Consider the following 21,007-nt stretch of genomic DNA (forward strand, 5'->3'; position numbering starts at 1 on the left):
TCATTCATCTTCCAGGTCCGGCAGCTGCTCAAGGAGCATGTCCTCCTTGCCACTGAACTGCACGAGAGAAGGGGGTGAGAGGCCGGGCCGGGCAACTCTTCCTTCTGTCCTTCTATCCCCACCCCGGGCCTTCCAGGAGCTTCCAGGAAGCTGCCTGGGGGCGGGGGATTCTAGGAGCCCCTCCTCCCACCAGCCTTCACCCCCTGGCTGCCCAGCGGAGAGGCCCCCCTGGGCTGAGGGGGCTTCTGTCAGACCTCACAGAGTGGCCCAGGCAGTCACTTCTGACCTCTCTCTAATCCAGTCCTTTAAGAACCTGCAGTGTAAACTCCTTCCCTTGTTTAGCTTTTGGTGCAGAGATGGGGGAACGGATACAGCTCTGAGGCCAGACGTGGGGGGCGGCGGGGCAGGGCCCCCCCAGATGACCCGACGGCCCCTGGGAGAAGGACACACTTGCCTCGATGTGGTACACTATGCGCCAGAAACTCGAGTCTGAGCCTCGGTATCTTCTTCCAGGGTAGAGCTGCCACATGGAAGGCAGCGGGCATGGGGCTAGTAGGCTGGGACACACAGCCTCCCCCAGGGACACATCCTCCTGACGCATGAGCACCTGGAGGCTACTCTCCGTCTGAAGGGAAGGGAAGACCAGGGCACGCCTTCAGGGCCCGGGCTCCCCAGCACGCAGATCCCCAGAGTCCTTCCCACCCCGCTGGCAGCCCGGCCGGCATCTGAGATGCTGGTGATCACTGTTCCCAGCAACGTCCCCCCTTATGCCATGCACGCCCCTCTCAGGGACGCTGGCGAGGCCAGGATGACCGGCACTCACAGGTGTCTAGACACCCAGACAGGGCCGCATGGAGCCCGCTGCTTCCTGACAGACTTAAAGCTTGTCCCTGAGCTTCCTTAACTGCAGTGTGGTGCTGATGTCAGCTGCCATGGGGTTTTATTTTATTTTATTTATTATTTATTCAACTTTTTTTTTTTTTTAAGTAATCTCTATACCCAACGTGGGGCTTAAACCCACAACCCTAAGATCAAGAGTCGCACGCTCCACCGACGGAGCCAGCCAGGCGCCCCCCCGTAAAGCCCCACTGAACAGGTGAGAGAATACTTTTCCCCACCTCCACCACCACCCCTCTCCTGCAATAAGCTAACTTGCCACCTTATGGTCATATGCCTCCCAATCAGCTCCCCACACAGCAGCCGGGGTGCGCGTCTAAAACTCTCCAGTGGCTTTTCACGGCAGGTAGAAGGAACTGCAATCTTAACCACGGTCCACAGACCCACTAATGTGGGCCCCCGCCTCCCTCATCTCCCATTCTGTCCTTCACCCTCCACCCTGTGCCGGCCACAAGGGCCTCCTCGATATTTCGGGGACATGTCACATTCCCAGTAATCTCTTGCATTTGTGGTCCTCTGCCTGGAACATTCTCCCTTAGATCTACACAGGGCTCACACCCTTCTTCGAGACAGGTCTCTGCACAAATATAGGTCTATAGGGACACATTTCAGCAAAATCCAACTCTCTGAAATACACATGAAGCACGCATGTCTATAAAAGGGAGCTTCACAAAGGTCTGCATGACAGGCAAGTGCAAGTTAATACTCTTGAGGGGTCTTGCCTGTAGACCCCCCGCCCCACTCGTTACTGCCTCTCATCCTGCACAGCAGCCTCAATTATTCTGATGTCCTGCCCCTCCCCACCCTGCAGTGTCAGCTTCAGAGTAGCAGGATTTTATCAAACTCACTGCAAACCCTCACAGCCTAGAACTGTGCTTGGCATATAAACTAGGCCCTCATGTTGGTTCAATAACTACTTTCCAAAGCGGAAATCATTCTTTAAATTTTCCATCCATGAAATAAATTGGAATTGTTAAAAAAATAATTCAGATCATCCTGCAAGATGTAAGTGGAAATCACCATTCTTGCTGCGTTCGTATAGGTTTTCTATATCCTTCAACCACTTTTGGTCTGCTTGTTCCTTTTTTTTCTTATTAAGTCAACCTTTACATATTAAGAATACCAGTCCTTTCAATTACATGGGGGTGAATCCTGCCCCACAGTCCGCTAGCGGGTTATGCTTTGAGCATAACTTATAATAATGATTATGTGAAATACACTGCTTTGTGGTTTTGGTGTCATGTTTAAGAAGATATTCGCCAACCAGAGCTTTTAAAAAAGATATTCACCTAAATTCTCTTCAAATACCCGACTTAAAAAAAGTAAATATTTGATGTTTAAAAGTACATATATGTGTACTTAAAGAAGAAATTAAATGCCAATAAACATGGTGGTTAAGAGCCTGGAATGTCAAGCCCATCGCCTACCAGCAGGACTACTTCGGGCAGGTTTAGAGGGTGTGACTCAGTTTTCTCATCTGTAAAACGGGGACACAGTCACTCCCGTGTAAATTTTGCTGTTTGCTGTTCTATAACGTAACCGTCCTGCTAGGACACACTTTAATGTTGCTCTTAGTCCGGCCCTTATACCACTGCGTTCCTGGTGAAGTGCGCTCCCCCGAGGCGCCCCGACACCCCGAAGTCCGGGGCAGGGCCCCCCACGTGGCGGCCGCGGACGCCCACGCCGCCCGCCCGGCCCGCCCCAAGGCCGCTGTACCTCGATGGTTATGGGCAGCCAGGTGCGCTGGTTCTCGTCCACGTACACGGACCTCTCCCAGATCCACAGGTGGTCTGGGTGCAAGGCTGTGTGCGCCCTGAAGAACGGGAGCTCGCCCATGGCGCCCCGGGCGACTCAGGGGCCGCCGCTGGAGCCTCTCGGACCGACTCGCTGGTGCGCGGGACGCGGGACCCCGGCGCTTTATAGCGGGACGCGCGCGGGCGCCCCCCAGCGGCGGGGCGGGAGGAGGGCGGGCGCGAGGCAGGATCCGCTCTGGAGCTGGTCTTGCTCCGGGGGACCCTGGCCGCGTTTAGGAGAGCAGCCCCAGCCCCATAGACCCGTGGCTTTTTCCACGCCCCCAGCCCTCCAGCTCCCACTCCCCACTGCGGGGGAGGCACCCCTGTCTGTGGCCTTTGGCCTTTCCTCTGTCAGGAGGTGCCGGCGTCCTCCACTCCCTGGGACGCCCAGACCCCCACTGTCCGAGTCAGCCACTGTGTGTGACTGCTCAAGTCACACCCCAGACCGGGACGCCAGGCCTCTGCTGGGAACTCACAGTCGATGCCAGGCAACCCAGAGCCAGGACCCCTGCCTCGTCTCCTGGGATCAGAAGAGAACCATGCGAGCCTGAGCCAAGCCCGGACTTTCCCAGGTTCACGGCATCACCTTCAGCTTGTGCATGGGGTGTGAGAATCAATTTCCTTGGCCAAGTGCAACTCTTGAAGCCCCAGTCCCCCCCCACACACACATTTTCCACGGCTTTGATGATGGTGTGGTCATCTAATGGCTATTGTGAAACACGGTGGTGAAGAAACATGGGGTTTTCCTTTTACAGGCTTTGAATTCATTGGTGAACACATCGTTCAAAATGAATGCTTGAAAAGAATCCCTTCTCTCCACTCCAAGATCAATGGAATTGAAAAGTCCCTGGGTTATATGATCAAACCCACTCTCTGTAAATTACAGCAAATAAGGAAAACAATTTCACTTCATTTTGCAGTACACCACATGCCCATTAAGGCAATTAAGAAAATAAAGTACAATGAGAAACATGTAAGCTGAGCTCCGGCCTCGTTGCTCAAACATCACCATTGGCAGCAGTTTGGTGCTTCATCTTCTAGCTCTTTCCTGTCTCTCTGACCAGGCGCTAAGAAAATAACTTTGGGATCTTTTGCAATATCACAAAAGTGAGAATGAGCTTAACCCGGATCCCCTGATAGCAAAGGTATGTATTTGCTTCTCTGCGGATCCAGACAACCTAATTCCCAAGAAAGTGCTGAGGTGGCCTATGATAATAGAGATGTAATTGGATTTACCGGGAACACAAAATAGAAGACAAAAGCCAAAGCCGAGTGGGGAGTGGAGGAGGCAGACATGAGCCCAGCAAACCTCCTTGCCAGGGCAGCCCCTGGTAGTGCTAGTATTTAATATTCAGACTTACGGCATTCAGGCTGATTTCCCTGTGGATAGTTCTTAATTCCAGACCCAGATAGCCACTGGGAGCAAGATAATATGCTAATATGTCTGCTGGGGAAGTCTCAGCCCAGTCCTGAGCCTTGAGGTAAAAAATGATGACAAATCCAGCTTAAACAGTGTGGCAAGGGAAGGGGGCACCTACGAGCCAGGGTGGCCACTGCCCAGCCGTGTTGATGGCTCCAGGACCCAGAATGCCACTGAAATGCCAATTTCATCAGTATTCCTTCTGCTTTTCGAAGAGGTCCCAAAAAGAATAAATAATGGAGCAAGATTCAGTCTCCCTTGGCTGGATATGCTTCTGAATGTTCTGGGAATATATATGATCCTTACACCCCCGACCCCCTTTCAAAGAACAATATATGCCTTCCGCATCACATGAGGGCTTCTTAATATTGAGCAAGACTGTACGTCATTCTTGTTAGGATTTAGAAAATCATTTGAGAAGGGGTTCCAAAGCATGCAAGTGGCATAAGATGACTGAGGAGTCCATAGGGCAGCTTCTGGGGGGGCCCTTGAGCCTTCTTTATGGAAGTCCCATGAGAAAGGAATAGCTCCTGTGTGGTCTCAGGGACAGGCAAGCCTCTTCAGTGTGTTACCTGCCCCATCTTAGGGCTCGAAGGTCAGCGGGCCTAGCTTTAGAGTCATATACAACTTCCCGACTCCTTTATTTGTCTACAAGCTCCCTGAGGATAATCAAGTGTTTCATTTACAAAGTAACACAAAGCAATTATTTTGCGTTGTTTCTTTTTTTTTTTTTTTTAAATATAGAATCCTTCACTGATGCTTTCATGTTCTGGCTTTGGATCCAGTTTCAACTCTGCCTCTATCACCCATGAGTTTGGCAAATCCTTTGCCATCTTGGCCTCATTGCCACACCTGTGTAATGAAGGGGCCCTGCTAGCTGCCCTCGAAGCCCATTCTAACTCAACAGTCCCTGATCCTCTGATAAAGTTGTCTAGTAGGAGGTTAAGAATGGTTTTGGGCAGAGTGGTTCTGGATATGAAAGACCACAATGGAATTTGTTTTTCAGGAGTGAGGAGGCCATCTTCTTGGTTGCGCCCCAAGGAAGAGCCTTGGGGGTGAGTCACGACCATCAGTAGGGTCTAAAACCTTGCTATGTAAGTGTGGTCCCCAGTTCAGCTATATCTCAAGCCTTCCCCAGATCAGCTGGGTCAGAATCTGCATTTCAGCAAGATCCCCAGAGGACTGGTGGGCACGTTAAGCCTTGGTCTACGGGGGGAAACAAGAGGGAGAGATGGTGGGTGTCTCATTCTACCATTTCCCTCTAGATTTCTCTAACTGTGACGCAAACCTTGGATATATGACTCTGTATCATTTAGTTGTAGGCTCTCTTATTTTCTGTCAAAATCACTTCTAATATAGAAAGTGTTTTCCTCTTAAAATCCTGGTCATCAGTGTCCTCCCAACCATCGGGCAATGACCAGCAAGCTATAAAGAAACTACTTAGAGGGGCACCTGGGTGGCTCAGATGGTTAAGCGTCTGCCTTCGGCTCAGGTCATGGTCCCGGGGTCCTGGGATCGAGCCCCACATCGGGCTCCCTGCTCGGCGGGAGGCCTGCTTCTCCCTCTCCCTCTCCCCCTGCTTGTGTTCCCTCTCTCACTGTGTATCTCTCTGTCAAATAAGTAAATAAAATCTTTAAAAAAAAAAAGAAAGAAAGAAACTACTTAGAGCTACATAGGTCTCCAGGCCTCTGAACAGCCGGAAATCACTAAGCTAGTGGATTGCAACCCTCGCTGCTTATTAGAATCACCTGGGAAGCTTTTATAAAATACCTGTGTCTGGACCTCACCCCAGACCATTTAGACGAGAATCTCTGAGACTGAGGCTTTGGTGTGCTTTCTTCCCCTCCCAAAGGATTTTTCAGGTGATTCTAATGTGCACTGAGGATTGAGAACCGCTTCTCTGAGATTTGAGCGACTGTTTATGAGGTGTGAACAAGATTTATAAAACTAAATAACCATGAAAATGTTAAAGGTATTCTTTCTACCATCAATTCTCATTGTAAACTTCCCCCAAGCACGCACCTGACTGCCTTCCCTCTGCCCTGATATGTAGGTGTTAAAACATCCATGCTAGTCACCTAGAAAGGATTTTGTTTGTTCCGACAGCTGGGCCATATTTTAGATAATTAAGCCTGATGATCAAGTGAGCCCAGGAGTAAAGGGATGTTATGGCCTTTCTCCCAGGGGACGAAATTTTATCTGTAGATTAATGGAGAGTGTGGGAAGGATATTCCAAGTGGAACTCGGGGACTGATCATAGCCTTACCCACTGCATGGCTGGCTACTAGCTCTCTCTTCACGCTTAACAGAATTTTCTTTATGTTTTAAACATTTTTCAAACTTCAAGGTGTGTATGAGGATCTCTTTAAAATGATTCTAATTCAGTAGGATTGGGTTGAGACTCGGCATTTCTAACAAGGTCCAAGGTGAGCCTGAGGCTGAAGGTCTGTGAACCACCTCTGGGTAGCAAAGGCCCCTACTAACCCAATACACACACCACACAAATGCAAAAGACACCCATAGCCCTAACTCAAAATGCACCGAATAGTTGACCCTGACAAGCTGGGGGAGTGAGCAGCATGTAGGAGAATTGCAATGACACTGAGCTAGAAATGAGGCATCCATTTGCCCTGATGAGTTCAAGTTTACCTAAGTTGTATCAGAAATATTTCTCAACCCTGGGATTTATTCCATACTTTGGGTATTATGCTCACAGTGTGGCTGGTCCTACATATTGGCTTGTTTCTGGTTCTTCCACTTCAATTATTCTTCAGTTTAATTTGATTGCATTAGTTTGGCCTCAGAAAAATATTTCACATATCTCTTTATTCCTTCTAGAAAACTGGCTCATAATCTTCATGCTTCTAATATATATAAGCTGAGATAAATGATTAACTAGGTACTGCTTTCAGCTTCGACACTGAAAATTTCCTCTATACCATTTATCCGATAACTCTTGACCTAGATTTTCAATTTTAGGATATTTTATTTTTTTTCCAAGAAAGTATTCTTATGCCCTTCAGATGAATACCCACAAGTAGGATTTCTGGATCATATGCTAGCTGTATTTCCAATATTTATTTTTTTAATTATTAATAAATTTCTTTATTTTTTAGATTTATATATATGTATTTTTAATTTCTGTATAATTAACATACAATGTTATATTGGGTTTCAGATGTACAATATAGTGATTCAATAATTCCATACATTACTCAGTGCTCATCGCAGTAAGTGGACTCTTCATCTCCTTCACCTGTTTCGCCCATCCCCTTGCCCACCCCCTCCTCTAGTAATCATCAGTTTGTTCTCTATAGTTAAGAGTCTACCCTTTGTCTCTTTATTTCTTTGTTTTGTTCCTTAAATTCCACATATAAATGTAATCACATGGCATTTGTCTTTCTCTAACTGCATATTTCACTTAGCATTGTACCCTCTAGTTCCATCCGTGTTGTTGCAAATGGCAAGATTTTATTCTTTTTTATGGCTGAGTAATATTCCATTGCATATATAGACCACATCTTCTTTATCCATTCATCTATCGATGGACATTTGGGCTGCTTCCATAATTTGACTATTGTAAATAATGCTGTAATAAACATTGGGGTGCATATATCTTTTCAAATTAGTGTTTTCTTATTCTTTGGGTAAATACCCAATAGTGTGATTCCTGGATCATATAGTAATTCTTTAATTTTTTGAGGAACCTCCTTACTCTTTTCTACAGCAAATGCACCAGGTTGCCTTCCCACCAATAGTGCACCAGAGGGTTCTTTTTTTCTCCACATCCTTGCCAACACTTGTTGTTTCTTGTGTTTTTGACTTTAGCCATTCTGACAGGTGTGAGGTGATATCTCACTGTGGTTTTGATTTGCATTTCCCTGCTGATGGGTGATCACGTGTCTGTTAGTCATCTGTATGTCTTCTTTGGAGAAATGTCTGTCCATGTCTTCTGCCCATATTTTAATTGGATTATTTGTGTTTTTTAATGTATGTTGAGTTGTATCAGTTCTTTATATATTTTGGATACCAATCCTTTATCGGATATGTCACTTGCAAATGTCTTCTCCCATCAGTAGGCTGTCTTTTGGTTTTGCTGATTGTTTCCTATGCTGTGCTGACTTTTTATTTTGATGTTGTCCCAATAGTTTATTTTCACTTTTGTTTCCCTTGCCTCAGGAGACATCTAGAAGAATGTTGCTATGGCTGATGTCAGAGAAATTACTGCCTGCTCTCTCTTCTAGTGTTTTTATGGTTTCAGATCTTACATTTAGGTCTTTACTCCCTTTAGAGTTTATTTTTGTGTATGGTGTAAGAAAGTGGTCCAGTTTCATTTTTTTTTTTTTTTCATATAGCTGTTCAGTTTTCCTGATATCTTTTGTTGAAGGGACTTTTTCCCATAGGATATTCTTGCCTCCTTTATAGAAGATTAATTGATCATATAATCGTGAGCTTATTTCTGGGTTTTCTATTCTGTTCTATTGATCTATGTGTCTATTTTTGTGCCCATACCATACCATACTGTTTTGATTAATACAGCTTTGTAGTATATCTTGAAATCTGCGATTGTGGTACCTCCAGTTTTGTTCTTCTTTTTCAGGATTGCTTTGGCTATTTGGGGTCTTTTGTGGTTCCATACAAATTTTAGGATTGTTTGTTCTAGTTCTGTGAAAAATACTGTTGGCATTTTGATAGGGATTGCATTAAATGTATAGATTGCTTTGGGTAGTATGGATATTTTAACAATATTTGTTCTCTCAGTACATGAGTATAAAATATGTTTCCATTTATTTATGTCCTCTTCAATTTCTTTCATCAATCTTTTATAGTTTCAGAGTAGAGATCTTTCACCTCCTTGGTTAAGTTTATTTCTAGGTATTTTATTATTTTTGGTGCATAGTAAATGGGACTGTTTTCTTAATTTCTCTTTTTGCTACTTCATTATTAGTGTATAAAAATGCAATGGATTTCTATATATTGATTTTGTATCCTGTGACCTTACTGAATTCAATTTTCAGTTCTAGTAGTTTTTTGTTTTTTTTTTTTTTTTTTTTGGTGGAATTTTTAGGATTTTCTATATATAGTCTCATGCCATCTGCAAATAGTGAGAATTTTACATCTTCCTTACTAATTTGGATGCCTTTTATTTCTTTTTGTTGTCTGATTGCTGTGGCTAGGACTTCCAGTACTATGTTGAATGAAAGTGGTGAGAGTGGACATCCTTGTCTTGTTCCTGACCTTAGGGGAAAAGCTCTCTTTTTTCACCATTGATTGTTAGCTGTGGGTTTTTCATATAAGGCCTTTATTATGGTGAGGTATGTTCCTCTAAACCTACTTTGTTGAGGGTTTTTATCATGAATGGATGTTGTACTTTGTCAAATGCTTTTTCTGCATCTATTGAAATGATAATATAGTTCTTATCCTTTCTCTTGTTGATGTGATGTATCATGTTAATTGATTTGCAGATATTGAACCACCCTTGCTTCCCAGGAATAAATCCCATTTGATTTGATCGTGGTAAATGATTTTTTAAAATGTGTTGTTGGATTTAGTTTGCTAATATCAATTTTAGGATATTTTAAAAAGGATTTTGTCAATATCACGTGGAACTTCTTTTTATATATGAGGTGTACAAATATTATTATACTATATTCTAATATGTATATTTTGTATACTAGGTCATAATCTAGTTGCATGTTAATTTTTCCAAATATTTAGCCAATTTCCCAAACATTACTGAATAATTTTTCCTTCGACACAAGATTTCTGACACTACCAATATTGAATACCAAGTTCCCATGTAGACATGGGTCTGATTCTGGGCTCTGTTCTGTTCCATTTGTCTGTTGCTATGGCAAAACCACACTTTAAAAAGTTATGAATTTGAACTTGAAATACTTGGTGGAATAGGTCCTCCCTCTTTGTTCTTTTTCAAAATTGTACTTTTGCATCTCTGAATTTTTTCTTACTACTTTTGGGATTTTTATTGGCATTTCATTGAATTTGTACAGTTGAGGAAAACCTCTGGTGTTCTTTAATAACATTTTATAATATCCTCCATAAAGTGTTACATATTTTGTTTATCTTCTAGATGTTTTATACCCTTGTTGCTTTTGTGAATGGTATGTTTTAATGCTACTTTCTGGCATAAAATTTTGGTGTTGACTTTGTAGCATCCTTGCTAAACTCTCATATTAGTTTTGATGGTTGGTTTATCTGCAAATGATAGGTTTTTTTTCACCCTTCCTTTCCAATCCTTATGCTTCCCTATGTCTCTCTATCCACCCCCCCCCCTTTATTTCTCTGCCTCTAATTCTTTCTGTCTCATTAACTTTTAGTGTTTGTTAAAATATGTTAGATAACAGGAGTGGGTGATGGCAGGCATTCCTTTCTTGTTCCAGTCTTTAATAAAATTCTTCTAAAGTCTAACCAGTAAGCAGGATGTTAGATGAAAGTTTTGGTAGATAAGCTTTATCGGTTAGAAAAGGTCCTACCATTCTTCATCCTTAAGCTCTTTACTGTATGTGTTGAACGGTATTGGGTGCCTTTTCTATTGAAATGATCCACACCTGTGGTGAAGCACATCCTGCAGGTTGCCTACCCAGCACTCATCTCCCTCTTCTTCCTTGCTGCAGAATGCTCACTTTTGCCTGGCTCTACCTCTAACCTCTTTATGTAACTGAGAATAAGGATGACCCAGCTGATGGATAAAGCCTGATTTCTCTAAGGCAGTGCTTGGTTTGGGGTGGCTACATGCCTCAGTTCTGGCACATGAGACCTCCATTGGGTTTTTTTTTAGAGCTCAAAAGTACTCGGCTATTATTTCTTCAAATACTATCTTTCGTTCTCTTTATTTTCTTTGCTTATTTCTTTTTTCTTTTTTTTTTCCAACCGAAAGAGAAAGAGCAGTGCAGCATGCTTGCAAGACAGTACCATCTAAATGAGGTGGGAGTAACAAGATGGGAATTCCCACATCCAGAGATGGTTATGCCTAGTGGGAGGGGAGAGTGGGAATGGGTTGGTGGCCATTCATGAAAGGATTATCCAGAATTTTACAGCATGAGCATTTGTTCCAGCTGACATGAAGAGCTCACCACCCCCCACATCCACCGCCCCTGGTTAAAGGGAAAGTGACATCTACCCTCTGGGAGAATGGTAATCAGGGTAGGAGTTGGGGCAGTGCCCTAGAGGGATAGCAGTAGAGGGAGGAACAAGGAGTCCATAAATAAGCAGAGGACTCCTACCCACTGGACACCCAGCCAAACTTTTTATCCCTGGAAAGGAGGAAGAAATATGCCCATGGAAGTTCTGCCCATCCCCCAGATAGATTCCAAAAGCAGGACAGCTGAACTTTTGTAGGGGAGCATCACTTCCTAGATGAACTCACAGAAAGGAATCACGGGAGGGTGGAAGAACACACACAGCAGAAAAGAGAGGCAACAAACAGAAGAACTTACATCTGAGGGATTAGAGCTATCAGAGCAGTCAGACAGGTATTTAAAACAAGCATAATTGGGGCACCTGGGTGGCTCAGTCAGTTAAGCGGCTGCCTTCGGCTCAGGTCATGATCCCAGGGTCCTGGGATTGAGCCCCATGTCGGGCTCCTTCCTCAGCGGGGAGCCTGCTTCTCCCTCTCCCTCTGCTTGCCACTCCACCTGCTTGTGCTCTCCCTCTCTCTATCTCTATCAAATAAATAAATAAAATCTTTCAAAAAATAAAAAATAAAAAAATAAAACAAGCATAATTGATATGCCCACAGAAAGTAAGATAATGTTTTATGGCAATGACACAAGCATAAGTGGTTATTTACAAGCATAAGTGGTTATTTAAAAAAAAACCATCTCCTGGAGATGCAGTACTGTAGGGATACATGCACAGCCTCTGGAATCAGGTTGCCTGGATCTACATCAGCCATTTATCAGGTCTGTAACCTTGGGCAAGTCACTCGCCTTCTCTGTGCTGTGAGTTTGTAAGATGGGGATAATAATATCCCATCTATTCCACAGAGTTTTCACAAGGATTGAATAGCCAATATTTGTAAATTGTTTAGAATAGCACCTGACATAAAGTACTCAATTAATGTTTGTTCTTATTATCTTGGAAACAAAAATAATGCAATTTTGAAATAAAAGACTCTGTAGGTATGTTGAATAGCCTGGAAGCCTGGAAGTTATCTGGGACTCTTCCTAAATGTGCCAGAGATGGGTAGAAAGGTGGAAAGTGTGAAGTTAAGAGATGTGGAGGATAAATTTACACTTATGAGGATCTACATCAGAAGAATTCCAGCAGCAGAGAAAAGAGAATAAAAGGGAGGAAATGTTTGAATGAATAACTGAGAAATTCCCAGAACTAAAGAAGATTGGTGTTATCAGAATAGAACAAGTAAGGGGAAAGATAGCTAAACACACCATAATTAAATGTCAAGGATAAAAGTTTTTAAAAATTCTGTCAACAAGAAGAAAGATCAGAGAATTCAATGCACACAGATTTCTCACTGACTATAATACAAATGTCTCCACAATGCATTTGAATTAGAATTATATATCCAGCTAAACTATCATTCGAATGTGAAGATGAAATGTGAGCTACCCTCACTCCCAGACCCTATCTGGCACATAGAGGCAGCTCTTTAGTAGGACAGGAAAAACTCCAGAAGAAATAAATGAGATACAAGCCACAATGGAAGATCATCAACAGCAATAATAACAACAATATTGTCTAAAAGTAGTTTTACATTTTTTTTCTTAAAATATGGAAATAAAATTCTAGACATTAACATGGAGTGGAAATGGGGTCAAAAGAATGAAGCAACGTAAGTAAATTCCAAGGTTCTTTTTTTCTTTTTTTTTTTTTTACTTTTTTTTAAAATTAAGTAATCTCTACCCACAACATGGAGTTCAAACTCATGACCCTGAGATCAAGAGTTGCATGTTCCATGGACTGAGCCAGCCAGGCACCGTGCCCCCAACAAGGTTCTTTTCTTTAAGGGGAGAATAAATAAACTGATTAACTTTAGATGTTATGTTATGAAAAACATGCCTTTAAATGTAAGTTTAGGGCAACTAATAGAAGGTTAAAAACAGGATGTAAAGAGCTATCTGTTTTTGGATAGATAAGATAAAGTAGATAGTCTGAACAATATTTCAGCTAAAACAATGAAAATTCTAGATAAAACGTGTCTCAAAAACCTTTCTAAATGCATCACTGAACTGACAAGAAAGTAATAAATCAGAGGCCAAAGCAAGTGAGAGCAGAAACTCAAAGAAGTAATGGACCAGCCAAGCAGTTTACACCCCGGGGACCTGTGCTAAAGCCTGGTGACCTTGAGCTTCCAATTTACTTTTGGACATTTCTTAGACAGCAGTACACTTCGTAAATGTTTATTTACTGTTACATCTTATATGTTTTTTTCCATCCTGGTTTCACTTCTTGATGGAGTGATTCCTCTAAGAACAGTTTTATGGAGGCATCTGTATGGTAAATTTCCATGGATGTGCTGCCCAATATGTAGCCACTATTTACATGTGGTTACTGGGCACTTGGAAGTGTGGCTAGTCTATACTGAGATTTGCTGTGATATGAAGTACACACTGGATTTCAAAGACTCAATACACACAAGTGCACACACATACAAACACACAGAATGCAGTGTTACCCTTGCCCCCAAATATGCTAGCTTCCTTCATTGAACTTTGCAAGTGTTTGCTCTTAATCTTTGTCAACAAAGAGTCATGAATTTCTTGGGACCCTGTGTGTGTGATATGCAAGCAGATGGGCTCTGAGTAGAGCCTGAGAGGCTTTTCTAAGAGCAGAAACATGAGCTGTCACCTGTAGGCATTACATTATCCAAAAACTGCACAGAATGCTTTTTACTGACTCTCCAGTTCTGGGATATCTTCTGGATAATTGAGGCTGCTCAAGGGAGCTCTGGGCAGGGGGGATGTCACAGACCCTCTCCATAAAAAAAGGACATTACTTTTACATTTAATAAAGAAGTTGTGATCAGGATAAATAGAGGGGAACTTGGGTACTAACCACAGCTGGACTGCCTCATGAGTAGTACAGGTTTTCTTCCTCATCTACCTTCTTATTTTTGTTTTTATTCTATTTTTCCATTCACTGTGCTTCCACTCAGTCAAATATTCCACCCATTGCAAATAAAGAAAAAACAAACTAAAAAGTTCCTTCAATGACTCAAAACACCATTTGGTCACATTAGGAAAACTTCTTTCCCAGTCAGAGGAGAGTGATCCATCAGATCAGCTCTTTCTTTGATGAATTCAGAGAAAGTAGCCCAGAGAGTCACCTGGAAGGAACATCAAGGACCAATGGGGCTTGTTTGACTCCACTGAGGACCTGGGATGAATGCCAGAAGGAGTAAGTGTGGGGCTGGGTTGGTGTGTTGGTTAATTTTATGTGTCAACTTGACTGGGACAAGGGATGCCCAGAGAGCTATTTAAATATTATTTCTGAATGCGTCTTGAGGATGTTTCCTGAAGAGATTAACATTTGAATTGGTGAGATGCATAAAGCAGTTGGTCCTCCCCCATGTGAGTGGGCATCATTTAATCTGTTGAGGACATGAATAGACCAAAAAGGTAGATGAAGGTTGAATTCGCTCTCTGCCTGACAGCTTGAGCTGAGACACTGGTCTCCTGACCTCAGGTCTTCAGAACTGGACTAGAATCTACACCATTGTCTCTCTGGCTCACAAGCCTTCAAACTATGTCTCTATCTTTCCTGGGTCTCCAGCTTGCAAACTGCAGCTCATGGGACTTCTTAGCGCCATAATTGTGTGAGCCAATTCCTCAAAATAAATCTCTTTATCTATCTCTCTGTGTGTCTCTATGTCTCTATGTCTCTATCTATCTATCTATCTATCTATCTATCTATCTATCTATCTATCATCTATCTATCTATCTATCTATCTATCTATCTATCTATCTATCATCATCTCCTATTGGTTCTGTCTCTCTGAGAACCTTGGCTAACACAGATGTAACATTGTGGGGTGGGAGTGGGAGACAGGGGTTCAACACTCAGGTGTACTTGGGCAGGAGGCATGCTGGGATCTGGAAATGTAGACCTGCAAGGATGGAAGCTGAGACCAAGCCAGATGTTTCCCGTAGGTGAGGCCAACCAGGTGGTACACTGAACAGGTGCAATGAAATGGAGCTGGGAAGATCAGCCAAGATTACACTAGAGTCATAAATATGGATTCTAAGCACGTTATTATTAAAGGGTGTAACTGCAGAGAGGACTTCCTGGAAGGTTCATTAACTTTGGCAAAGTGGAATAAAAATAGCAACATTATTTATTTGCATTGCTGGGAAACGAGCTGGAGATTGTAATCTGAAATTCGAAGTTAGGCATCAGGGTCCTGGAATTGTCTGCAAAGTTGTGTTTATATGGAAATACATGACTTTCTTTTAGCGAGAGTGTCCAAAACTCTAAAAATTACCAATTATGTGATCTATTTTTTTTTATAGCTATCGTTTTTCCCCTCTCCTTTATGACAACTTAGAAATATCATTTTTAGGGGGGTGACTGGGTAGCTCAGGTCATGGTCCCAAGGTCCTGGGATTGGACCCCATGTTGGGCTCCCTGCTCAATGGGAGGCCTGCTTCTCCCTCTCCCATTCCCCCTGCTTGTATTCCTGCTCTCGCTATCTCTCTCTCTGTCAAATAAATAAATAAAATCTTAAAAAAAAAAAGAAATATCATTTTTTTTGGGGGAAAAAGTATCTCCCTCCAGAGTGTGACATGTGTCCTTGAGTTTGTAAAGAAAGTAATATAAACAAACCTTCTCTTACTGACTCTATTAGGTTAAGTGATTGACCTTATTATGATTTGGAAATGTTCATAAGGAGTCTTTCACCCAGGCTGATCTCCCCTAATAGTTAAAGACTGTACTCCCCCCACCCCTGTGCCTTTTTAATTCTGTTTACTTTCCAAGCATTTATTTGCTTTCACTTTTCTTCCTGTGAGCCACTACTTTCTGATGGTTTCTATGTATCTTAATTTTTCTAATCTTTTGTCTGATTTTGCATGATGTTATTGGATAAGGATGACAAAGGCTGTGTAACAGCCGTTTGTCTTAAAGCTTAGTGGCCTCACTAAGATCTTTTTCATTTCCTGGTTGCCATTTGTGCCAAAAATTTGACCACTGGATTATCTGGGCCTTGCTATATTTTGTTAAAGCCAAGCAAATCAGTTGTGGCAATAACCTTTGGAGACTAGAATATATTTCAGGAATATCAAGTCAAAGTTACTGTTTTTCCCTCATTCTAATTTACAACCCTCTGCTGTTGGTTTTATCTCTTCTAGTGTTGCTAGAGAAAGTCATAGCATCTTTCTGATTTAATACATTCATCATGCCTGTCCAACACTCAGCTGTCTTGCTGGCTTATTATATTACTCATACTGAAGATTTCAGACTTACTCTTTTTTTAACTCCCCACTTGAATATAAGCTCCATAAGGGCAGAGACTTTATCTTGTTTCCTTGTATTCTGAGCACTTAGGATTCTGCAAAATATTACAGAAAGAAATAAAAAAAAACTAAATAAATGGAATGATAGTATATATCATGGGTCAGAACACTCAGTATCATGAAGATATCATTCAAAGCAAATCCAATCAAGATACCAACAAGTTTTGTGGGTTTTTTGGCAGAAACTGACAAGCTGATTTTAAAATTCATGTGGGACCAAAAGGACCAAGAGCAGCTATCTTGAAGAGGAACAAAGCAAGAGGACTACCCAATAGAAAGCTATAATAATTAAGACAGTGTGGTAGACTCAAGGATAGAAAAAGTCAAGAATGGGATAGCATAGAGAGTCCAGAAACTGATCCACAAAAAGGATACTGAAACCAATGGGGGTAGAATGCTCTTCTCAACCAGCAGTGCTGGGTGAAGCAGATATACACATGAACCAATATGAATCTCAATTATTACTTCATACAATATACAAAAATATTTCCAGATGGATTGCAGATTTAAATGAGAAAGGTAGGGGCACCTGGCTGGTTAGTTGGTAGAACATGTGGCTCTTGATCTCAGGGCTGTGAGTTTGAGCCCTACACTGGGAGAAGAAATTACTAAAAAATAAAAAAAAAAAAAAACTTAAAAAAAAATGAGAAAGGTAAAACAAAGTTTTTAAAGGAAAATGTAACAACATCTTTGAGATCCTGAAGTAGGCAGGTTTCTTAAGCAGAACATAAAATCACTAATCATAAAGGAAACTAATAAATCTGGACTATATTAAAATTAAGGAAGTCTAGGGGCACCTGGGTGGCTCAGTTGGTTAAGCGTCTGCCTTCAGCTCAGATCATGATCCTGGGGTCCTTGGATCAAGCCCCATGTTGGGCTCCCTGCTCAGTGGGGAGTCTGCTTCTCCCTCTGTCCCTCACCCCGCTCATGCTCTCTCTGTCAAATAAATAAATAAATGAATAAAATCTTTAAAAAAATAAAATTAAATTAAGGAAGTCTATTTATCATGAGGCACTATTAAAAGAAGGAAAAGGCAACTCACAAAGCAGGAATAGATACTTTCAGTACAAGTATCTGAAAAAGGACTCTAATATAGCATATATAAAGAACGTCTACAAATCAGTATGAAAAAGAGACAACCCAGTAGACAAATGGGTAAAATATTTGAATGGGGACTTCACTGAAGAGTAGTAATCCAAATGGCCAACAGACATATGAAAATAAGCTCACCTTCATGAGTCATCAAGGAAATGCAAATCAAAACCAAAATGAGATATGACTATATGCCTACCAGAATGGATAAAAAGGAAAAAAAGACAGAAAATACCACGTGCTGGTAAGATTGTGAACAACTGATCTTCCTACCTTGTTGGGAGAATAGTAAATTCATTCACTTTGGAAAGCAGTTTGGTTATTCTACTAACGCTGAAAACACGGAACCGCATCACCCAAAACTTCCATTGTTAGGTACAGACCCAGCAGATATGTGTACAGATGTCCACCAAAAGACGTGTACTAGAATGTTCACTGCAACACTTCCAAACAGGCTCAAGCTGGAAACTACTCAAATACCCACCAATGGTTGAATGGTTTTCATTCCACTGTGGTGTATTCGCACAATGGAACACAACTTAGCAATGAGAATGAGCAAACTTCAGTTATACACAACAAAATGGATGAATCTCATGAACATAAGGCTGAGGGGAAAAAAATTAAGCCATGAATGAACTCACAGACACCATTTGACAAAAGAAGTCAGATTCAAAGGAGTACATACTCTATGACTCCATTTATAATTGCATTTGTGAAAGGTACAAAAAGAGGCAAAGCTAATCTACAGTATTAGAAGTCAGGAGAGTGGTTACCCTCAGTGAGGAGGGGTAGTGGCTGGAAGGGAGCACTTGGGGAGATCCTGGGAGTCTGGTCACATTCTCCTTTTTGAGGTGGGTGCTATTTGCACAGCTATATTCAGTTTGTGTATGGTCAACATGCTCTATATTCCTGATACTTGCATTTTGCTCTATGTATATTTGAGTGAAAAGGTTCTATGTTACAATCAAGTGACCATCAAGTGTTCAATCATATGAAAGAGAAGTTAATGAAATGCTGACAATTAAGAACCAAAGGATTGGCACAGGCTTAGCTGCTGTAGGAGCTTGGAGGTAGGAGTAGTCCCTGGGGTCTTCCTGGAGGAAGGTGTGCTGGAGCGGCCTCAAACAACAGACAGGCTTTGGATGAAAAAGAATAGGTTCTTTGGCTCCAGACAAAAAAATAACCTTTGAAAAGTAGGTCAATAGTTATAGCCTATTCTTCTGATCCAGAGAAGTCTTTCTGACCAGACTTGCATAATTCTTTTTTTAATAAAGATTTTATTTATTTATTTGAGACAGAGAGAAAGAGAGAGAGAGAGAATGAGCAGTGGTGGTGGTAAGGGGGCGAGGGAGAGGGAGAGGCAGACTCCCCGCTGAGCAAGGAGCCCATCCCAGGATCCCAGGATCACAACCTGAGCCAAAGGCAGACACTTAACAGACTGAGCCACGCAGGTGCCCCCAGCCTTGCATAATTCTTGAAGGAAAAGACTAAAAGGGAATTTTAGCATGGAGTAGTGGGTGTGGAGAAAGGCAGACATAACTATAAGACCGGAGTAAAATTACTTTGCTTCTCTGAGTCTCAGTTTCTTCATCTGTAAAATGGAAAAAATAATGCCCCTCAGAGGATTGTGGGAGTTAAATATGATGGTTGGCATTAAAAAAAAAAAAAATGTTAGTTAAAAAAAAAAAAAGATGAGCCCTACTTGGCCTTTATTAGTCCCTAAATAGCGTATCAGATTTTGGGTTTCTGGACCTTACCCCCGGATGCTCCCCAAGCATCTGTGGGTGACAATGATAAATATATAAATAGCAGACTCCAGCCTTCCTGTCCCCCAGGTTGGAACTGCTGTTAATCAGCACAGAGGCTGAGGGCACCGGTGCCGGGATGATTCACAGAGAGGGCTGGAGTGGGTCTAGCCTCGTTATGCAGTTTATGAATTTAATTCCCTTTGGCTGCTCCATGCCCTGCCTGGAGATGAAGCAGCACTTTTATTTGAGGACAAGGAGCCAGCTCACAGTGGGTTCTCAAGTCCCCCAGTGGCAAATGTGCTTGGTTCGTCAGCCTTTTTGAGGTTGCTCCCTCCCACTGGAATCCTGGAGGTGCAATGTCATGAGTTGCAGGACTCCCGGGAAACGAGAGATGGGGGGTGAACTCAAATGTCCATTGCCAAGTCTGCTGCAGACTTGGGGGTTTTACCACCTCTTGCCTGGGCCTCTTGGGACAGCCTCCTAAATTGTCCCCCTGTCTCCAGACTCTCATCATCACACCCACTCTCAGAGTGAGGGTAAGGCTCAACCTTGCTGAGTGTTGGAGACCCCTCAGGGAGACCACCGAGATGGTTGCTGTGTGTTGGGGCAGGGATGACAGTGGCACTGCACAGGCCGCGGGAGGGGGACAGAGGAGCTGTTGGAAAAGCTATTAGATGAAGTCAACAGGAAGTAAGGTGGAAGTGACAGGAAGTCGAATCAACAGGAAGTCAAGTTAAACTGACAGAAAATAAAACAGAGTCAACAGGAAGTAAGGTAGGACTTAGGAATCAACAGAAGGAAAACCATCTGGGTGGGTGTGTGTGTGAGGTGGAGACAGTAAAGAAGGGGAGGGAGGAGTGCGGAGTGTGTCTCCGCGGGCTCTCTCCTGGAACCGGTATGATGGGGTTGCCACTTGAGGTGGTGGGGAGCACAGGTTGTCTTAGCCTGGCCCCCCCAGAAAGAGGACCTGAGAGAAAGACTGGCAGTGGGGTTGCTCACTTGAGAATGTAATGCCAGAGAGCAGGAATGAGGGCCTGGGCAGGGGAAAGGGGGAGGACAGAACCCAGTGCCAGGAGGCGTTGTGGCGTTGGCCACCCCACGAGTGACTGTTTGCTCAATCCTGTGGACCTTCTGAGTCACTTTATGAAGCGCTTCCCAGGACTGTCCCTCCAGGTGAAGAAAATGAGGGTTATCAGCTCCTATCCCATTGGTCAGGAGCTGCCCATTAGCTGCCCATAGCTGCCCTACATTCCCATTGGCGGAAGCAAGACTGTCCAGGAGGGTGACGCCCATGAGAGAAGCCTGGGGACAGGGGGCAAGAGTATCATGGCCTGAAGCTGAGACAAAGCACCTGCACGAAGCTGGTGGAAGCTCAGCCGAATGGCCATCCCAGCAGTGGCTAGAAGAGATGAGGCCACAGAGAGCTGGGCAGGAGGAGCCCATTCCCAGGTCAAGGTGAATGTATTAAAATAGGAAAGGCTTGGCCTCCCTCTCGTGTCATTACACGACAAACTGGTGTGTGCTCCACAGCGAATCATTAGCAGTACCCTCTTGGCTCTGAGTCAG

General features: G+C 43.0%; 1 protein-coding gene across 1 annotated transcript; it reads right to left on the reverse strand.

Moving 5' to 3' along the window:
• On the reverse strand, window positions 1-2,733 carry TCL1A (T cell leukemia/lymphoma 1A). Its single transcript, XM_032404696.1, has 3 exons — window positions 2,614-2,733; window positions 455-625; window positions 1-57 (listed from the first exon to the last, which is right to left on the reverse strand). The coding sequence occupies exons 1-3, from the start codon at window positions 2,731-2,733 to the stop codon at window positions 1-3; spliced, it is 348 nt and encodes a 115-aa protein (XP_032260587.1).
• Between the last annotated feature and the right edge of the window lie 18,274 nt (window positions 2,734-21,007).

The sequence above is a fragment of the Phoca vitulina genome, unplaced genomic scaffold, assembly GCF_004348235.1.
Source record: "Phoca vitulina isolate PV1807 unplaced genomic scaffold, GSC_HSeal_1.0 scaffold7, whole genome shotgun sequence".
NCBI classification, from domain to species: domain Eukaryota; kingdom Metazoa; phylum Chordata; class Mammalia; order Carnivora; family Phocidae; genus Phoca; species Phoca vitulina.

Excerpts from the sequence above, each read along its gene's own strand:
- TCL1A (XM_032404696.1), bottom strand. The coding sequence starts at position 2,733 with ATGGGCGAGCTCCCGTTCTTCAGGGCGCACACAGCCTTGCACCCAGAC. Across the intron at positions 626-2,613 it reads GGCTGCCCATAACCATCGAG|ACGGAGAGTAGCCTCCAGGT; the intron begins GTACAGCGGCCT and ends CCTTCCCTTCAG. Across the intron at positions 58-454 it reads GCATAGTGTACCACATCGAG|TTCAGTGGCAAGGAGGACAT; the intron begins GCAAGTGTGTCC and ends TCTCTCGTGCAG.